Below are 7,197 nucleotides of genomic sequence, written 5' to 3'. Positions count from 1 at the left end.
GGGGGGGCATTCAAAATATGCAGGAAAATATCAACACTATCCACACACGTTTGGACCGAATCGAAGATGCACTTCACCAGCTTAAACTCAATGAAGAACATTAATTATATTTTTATTATGTTATTGTTATTTTTTATGTTGAACTTATTTTGATTGTCAGATAAATTTAACGCGTTATTGGACATTATTATGTTTGTAATTTTTTTTTAAATTCTCATGACACAACATCATTTAGGATCTAATTTAATGACTTCATTTATTTATTGAAATCACCGACTATTTCATGTTAATCTAATGTTTATTAATGATAAGCAAAAATTGTTATTTTTTTTATTGGATACAAATTGGTAGAAAAAATTATACATAAAAAATAAAATATAACTTTTTTCATGTTGGTAGTTAATATTTAGGATTTCATAATATTTATGAAAATGTGTGAATTTTATCGTGCTACTATGTTTAAATTATACATTATTTTTAAAATATATAATTATTCAAAATATTAATAGTATTATTTATTTTAGTACTATTATAATTATTAATATAATTATATACCTATAATATACAAATTTAAATATTATATAAATTTATTTAATAATTTTAAATATATTTAATTATACTATTAATAACAAGATATAATTATAAATAATAAAAATAATAAAATAAAATGATAATATCAACTAAACATATATAATTATATAAAAATAACAAATGTATATAACAATAAATATTACTTTCATAAATTTTAATATATTTAATAAATTTATTTGAATTTAACACAAAATTATTTTTTATTTCAAAATAAGAGTAATTATAAATATTATATATTATAAAAAAATAATTAACTCAAATTTACACAAAAAAAATACCATAACTCATTATTAAAATATTTTTTAATGACAAGGATAAATTTGTAAATTTACATTTTACACCTTTAAAATAATTTCTAAATTATTTCCTAACTATCACATCACTCACAAATTTCAATAAACCATCCTCACAAATCCACTCTATCATCCCTCAATTCAAATAACCCCACACATCTCCTCTAATCCTCTCTAATCCACCCTCTACCCTCCTTACAAATCCCCACCTCAATCTAAACAAAACATAAATATATAATGTTTTTTCAACTTGGATATTTGTGTAAATTTGATGTAAAATTACACTATTTCTATAAATATTTCACCTATTTGTAATACTCATTGATTTCTTCATGTCTTCCTACTCTTAATTCCTTTTTTCTTCTCTCCTTTTTTTTTGTTATGCAAACCTTTGGTATATATGGTGCAATACTGTTTATAGATCACTTGACTTGATTAGATTTTTTTGCTAATTAAGTACAAATCTATAAGCTTTTATTGAGAAAATTGTAATGTTGAAAAAGTAAGAGGGAATGGGTAGAGGAAAAAATGCAAAAATAAGTGGGGGAAAATAAGCCTATGAATCAAGGAGATAGAGTATGAGTGGAGAAATCAGAGAAAAGAGAAATGAGTAATAGTATAATAAAATAAAAAATATAATAATAGTAATAATAATAATAATAATAATAATAATAATAATAATAATAATAATAATAATAATAATGATGATGATGATAAAATATCAGTGTTAAAAAATAGTATAAATTAACTTTTTTTTAGAGAGCACAAAATTTGAAAAAACAAATCAGATAAAAAGTAATTTCACTTTATAGAATTTTTTTACTAAAAAAGTCTTAATTTATAATTTTAAAGAAACCCATATTTTTGTTATAAAAATAAAAATGAGTCTAGTTTTTTAAACATTTATTTTTTTAAAAAGATTATTTATATGTAGGAACAATTTGCACATATAATTATATTTAAATGAGAGAAACTTATATGTTCACAATAATTAATAAATTCAATCATATATTTTGTGACTCTTCTATACTAAATTAATATTTTCTTAGAAATACTATTTTTAATATGTTTATAATATGATGTATACTTTAGTAACAATATAACATTAATATAATATTTTTATATTTTTAATCTATACCTATATATAAAGGGGATTTCCTACTTTAAATTTTTTTTTTCTATTTTATCTTTATTTAATATTTTGTTTTATTAATTTATTTTGGTTATTTGAACATTTTACAATTTTAGAAGTTAATAAAGCAGTTTAAAATTTTATTTTATTTGTTACTGGAGAGTGATTGATATGTTAATTTTATTTTTTTTTGTCACCAAACAGAAGAGCGGAGTGATTGATTACTTTTTTGTTTTAAAATGATATTTTTCTTTATTTGTTCTCACTTAACTGCAAGAAAGTAGAGAGATTGATACGTTAATTTTATATTTTATTTATGGTCATTTAACTGACAAGAGAGTGAAGTGATTGATTCTCCTATTTAAAACATAGTTTTGAATGTAGAACAGTTTTTTAATTTGTCTCTTATTTTATCTTTCTTCTTTTTCAAATCTCTTAAAATCCAATAAGATATCTCACATACAAATACACATAAATTTATATTTATATACATATAATAATAATAAAAAAAATAAAAAACTAATAAAAAACTAAAAAATGCGGATGCACAATAAAAAACTAAAAAATGCGGATGCACTTGTGTTCCGCTAATATATAATTAAAAAGTGTTAAATTTTATTTATTTATTAATTTTTATATTTGTAATTTTTGTTTACGTTTTACTTAAAATGAAATTTTTAAATAAAAAGAAGATGTTTTTTTTAATATAAAAGAAAAAAATATTATGTATTAATATAAGAAGAGGTGATTTAACATGACATCATCATGGACATGAAGAAATATAAATGTAATTTATCATAAATAAATAAATAAAAAGCTGGGCTAGGGTATATAACTTCCCCTCTTCCCGCCATTTCAGAGTGTGCTGTTCTATTCCCTTCTCACTTCTCAGCAGCCATATCAGTCGAAGAAACTCACAAGCACCACAACCAAACCTTACCCGATGTTGTGGGTGGACAAATATCGTCCCAAAACCCTCGACCATGTTATGGTCCACACAGACATCGCTCACAATCTCAAGAAATTGGTACTCTCCCCTCCATTTTCCATCCAATTATGCATTTTATCTTTTTTTTTTTTAATTTTTGTTTCGATTTTTTTATCTTTTATTGCAGGTGACGGAACAAGATTGCCCCCACTTACTCTTCTATGGCCCTTCTGGCTCTGGCAAGAAAACCCTAATCATGGCTGTTCTCCGCCAAATGTTCGGAACTGGTGCCGAAAAGGTTTTCTTTTTCTATTTTTGCTTCACTTGTCACTAGAAAAAGCACTAAAAAATGTTTTTTTTTGGAGTAATTTAGTTTTATGGTTTATTTTATTTTCTTCTGGGTGCCCTCATTCGAAACTGGAATCTGGCTTTGTTAACCTTGCAGGTGAAGGTGGAAAATAGGACGTGGAAAGTGAATGTAAGCTTCTTCCATCTTTTTGTTGTGGCTTTAAAAACCAATCCTCTTATGTTATTATGTTTCAGGATTTTTGTTATGATTTTAATGTTAGTGGCTGCGAATAGCTAAGAGTTTTCTATGTCAACAGAAAAGAAGGGTACCGGATAAACTTCCTTTATATAAAAATATGTTGCTAATATTTATGATTTTAATGTTAGTGGCTACGAATAGCTAAGAGTTTTCTATGTCAACAGAAAAGAAGGGTACCGTAGAAACTTCCTTTATATAAAATTATGTTGCTGATTTATGTCTTTACAAGGTTTTTTCATATTTACGAGTAGAAAGAAGCGTTTTGTTGTGAAAAGCTGGTTTTTATTTTGAATTGTTTGAGAATTGGTTTCAGGCTGGGAGTAGATCTATTGACATGGAGTTGACAACATTGTCAAGTGCCAATCACATTGAAATAACTCCAAGTGATGCAGGATTTCAAGACAGATACGTTGTTCAAGAAGTAATCAAAGAAATGGCTAAGAATAGACCCATTGATACTAAGGGGAAGAAAGGATTTAAAGGTAACTGAAAGTCTTTGTTTTTATAATTACACAAGTGTTGTTTTAAGTAAATATAAAAATACACCTTTGCATGGTTAACATCTATTTTGGAGTTCGTTTTTACTTTTGATTCTTTTGCAATGTATGTATGACTATGTTACAATTTTTATCTATGTTGTGAAGCATCTTCACTTTGATTGTTGATCTTGTGGCTCTTTGATTGTTGATCTTGTGGCTGAGGTTGATAGTGGCTAATTTACTTTTGTAATGTGGTCCTCTAATATTTTAGTTGTCCCTTTTCCTTTTGTATATGTCAATTAAGCAACTTGTCCACCTTGGGTTAAATGGCAGGACTACATGTGTTTACCTTTACCTCTTTCTTTGGATCTGATTTTATTCTGTATCAGTACTCGTTCTCAATGATGTTGACAAACTCTCTAGAGAAGCTCAGCATTCTCTCCGGAGAACAATGGAGAAATACAGTGCTTATTGCAGACTAATTCTATGTTGCAATAGTTCTTCAAGAGTCACAGAAGCAATCCGCTCTAGATGTCTCAATGTACGAATAAACGCACCAAGTGAAGAGCAGGTAATTATTTTCAATATATACTATGGTGGCAAAGGAAAGTAGGGAGTTTTTTTTTCTCTTGTGTGTTGTTTTGCTTTAGTCATTTCCAGTAGTTGAATGCTATTTTGCTAGTGAGCATTTTATTGCTTATTCTTATTTATGTTTGTTTTAGGCATTATTCCTTTTTCAAGATATATGATACACTGACTCACTCTCTGAGATACCCAAACTGAAGCTAGAAAAACAAATAATCCTCTTTTTCTCAAGAACAGTTAACTGTAATACTTCTTTATCCAAGTATCAAGAATTACAAAAGAAGATAAACAAGTTTACCCCCAAAAGAAGGACTTTCCTTTTCTACACTGGAATATCTAGTTTACATGAAGTCAAAATTTCCTAACCTCTTCCGGGTGAAACCAGGACATTATATAAATGGAAATTCATTCCTTTAACAACTGTAACAAAAACATAAAGAACTCTAATTAACAATTACAGATCATGGTAGTTGAATCATGAATCGTATCGTGAATCGGAGAGCTTATATTTTGAATCGTGAATCGTTTTGTATTTGTATTGCAAATCGTAAGATTCATAAACATTTAAAAAATATAACATAACATTTAAAAAATATAACATAAGACATGAACATAAGACATATAAACATGTAAACATATAATATATAGTGATCTTGTTTAGCTTACCCATTCTCTGAATTTAATATTTATCTTTATTGAATTTTGGAAATCTATATGGCAGATTCTTGAAGTTTTAGAACTCATTGGTAAGAAAGAAGAGCTGCAGCTACCTCCTGGTTTTGGTGCTCGCATTGCAGAGAAATCCAATAGGAATTTAAGGAGAGCCATATTGGCATTTGAGTCTTGTCGTGTCCAGCAGTAAGTTCCATATGCTTCCTATTATTAATGGATCATAATTTCAAATCTTCATCTCCTTTTCAAATCTTTGTTCTTAAGGGGCAACTAGTCAACAACTGATAGCTATCTCTTTCACATATTGTCACATGTGATGCTTGCAGGTATCCTTTCACTAACAAACAAACAATTCCTCCAATGGACTGGGAAGACCATATTTCTGAAATTGCATCTGACATAATGAAAGAACAGAGCCCCAAAAGGTTTGATTTTAATGCAATATACTTTGTTCTTTCATGATAAATTGAATGTTCAATTAAACTTGTAACTTGTCAGGTTCGTGGATCACCTATTGAACTGTGTTGTAGGCAAATATGTTTAGTCAGTTATCTTAGTGGTGTGCAATGCCCATTTCATCTCTCTTTGTCTCATCTACCTTAGGTTATTTCAAGTTCGAGGAAAGCTTTATGACCTGCTAATCAATTGTATTCCTCCGGAGATCATTTTGAAGGTTAACATGTTCCTTTATATTGTCACTTTTAGTTTTTTTATTTTTCTAACTTAACTTTGATGTTATATTATATTTTTTTGGCTCAGAGACTTCTTTATGAGCTACTGAGGAAGCTGGATGCAGAACTAAAGCATGAAGTATGTCATTGGGCTGCATATTATGTAAGTGCTTTAGGGGTATTATTTTTAGTATCAGCATCTGGAATTGGCATTGTAATGTCTTCTAGAAGAGTTCAAGCAGCTATATTTAACTGATACTCTTTTGTGCTTCTAATGTACTTTGGTATAACCACTCATCTATTCTCCGCATTGTATTTTTCTCATTGGTCGTTAACTTGGAATTATTATATTAGTATATTATATTTTTCAAAGTGGTTCCTGATTTTCCCTTTATTGAATCAGGAACATCGGATGCGTCTTGGACAGAAGGCGATCTTTCACATTGAAGGTATTATAGACCCTGTTTATATTTATTTTGTGGATTTAATAAATCTACTTGTTAAAGCAATGCCTTTATACAATTACAAAGTGAATATAGATTCTGGTACCAGTTAGCCTAAAATAATTGCTTACTGACCGCCTTGTTTTTATTTTGTTTACATTGGCAGCATTTGTGGCCAAGTTCATGAGCATTTATAAATCCTTCCTTATTGCTACTTTTGGCTGAAGGTCAAGAGGATGGTTTACTTTTCCATGATTCAACTCGTTAAATGAATTGTGTACTGGAAACAACTTCTTACATAATGGAGTTTTCTCATGTTATTTAGGTTTTCTCATCATGTATGCTGCATTTGTTACAGAATGATGTTTTGATTTGCAAAGGTGCTAATGTTTTATTAAATTGCGAGGATTGTGCATGATGCTTGACACTCGTGCTTAACCCAACATGAAGTATTTATCAATTTAATTTGACACCATTATAAATATTTGCGTCTTCGAATCAATGTAAGTTAAATTTTAGGTGTTAAAAGGATTAATTTACTCATAATATTGGACATGAATCTGTCCATTTTTTAATTAAATATAATTTTTTTAATAATTTTTGGTGAAATAACTGTAGTTGAACAGTAACAACCAGTGGAGATCTTAAAAATATGCGATTTGAAAACGGCAGATTCTCCCTGCATCCCCCAACTTAATCTTATTCTAAATATTAAGTGCTAACCTAACCTCATTTAGATTCACCTTCCTAAATTTCATCTCTTTTAAAAATTTTATAATTCTTTAAGTTTTTATTATCGTTCATATTTTGTTGAAGAAATTTAAATAAAAAATAATGAAAAAGAGATTTACAAATG

The 7,197-nt window shown here is 28.0% G+C and overlaps 1 protein-coding gene across 1 annotated transcript; it reads left to right on the top strand.

Annotated features, from left to right (window-relative positions):
- The first annotated feature begins 2,827 nt into the window (after nt 1-2,827).
- Nucleotides 2,828-6,756, top strand: EMB2775 (ATPase family associated with various cellular activities (AAA)). Its single transcript, XM_068646293.2, has 11 exons — nt 2,828-3,043; nt 3,132-3,242; nt 3,390-3,422; nt 3,805-3,973; nt 4,360-4,541; nt 5,277-5,413; nt 5,554-5,652; nt 5,831-5,900; nt 5,987-6,061; nt 6,302-6,347; nt 6,508-6,756. The coding sequence occupies exons 1-11, from the start codon at nt 2,960-2,962 to the stop codon at nt 6,564-6,566; spliced, it is 1,065 nt and encodes a 354-aa protein (XP_068502394.2). The 5' UTR covers nt 2,828-2,959; the 3' UTR covers nt 6,567-6,756.
- Nucleotides 6,757-7,197: the final 441 nt, after the last annotated feature.

Source organism: Phaseolus vulgaris, chromosome 4 (assembly GCF_051622355.1).
Source record: "Phaseolus vulgaris cultivar YP4 chromosome 4, ASM5162235v1, whole genome shotgun sequence".
Taxonomy (NCBI): Eukaryota; Viridiplantae; Streptophyta; class Magnoliopsida; order Fabales; family Fabaceae; genus Phaseolus; species Phaseolus vulgaris.
Note: the sequence above shows the minus strand (reverse complement) of the source record. Positions and strands in the feature narration are given on the sequence as shown.

Coding starts and splice junctions, on each gene's coding strand:
- EMB2775 (XM_068646293.2), top strand. CDS start 2,960: ATGTTGTGGGTGGACAAATATCGTCCCAAAACCCTCGACCATGTTATG. Junction 3,044..3,131: donor CTCACAATCTCAAGAAATTG/GTACTCTCCCCT, acceptor CTTTTATTGCAG/GTGACGGAACAAGATTGCCC. Junction 3,974..4,359: donor GGGGAAGAAAGGATTTAAAG/GTAACTGAAAGT, acceptor ATTCTGTATCAG/TACTCGTTCTCAATGATGTT.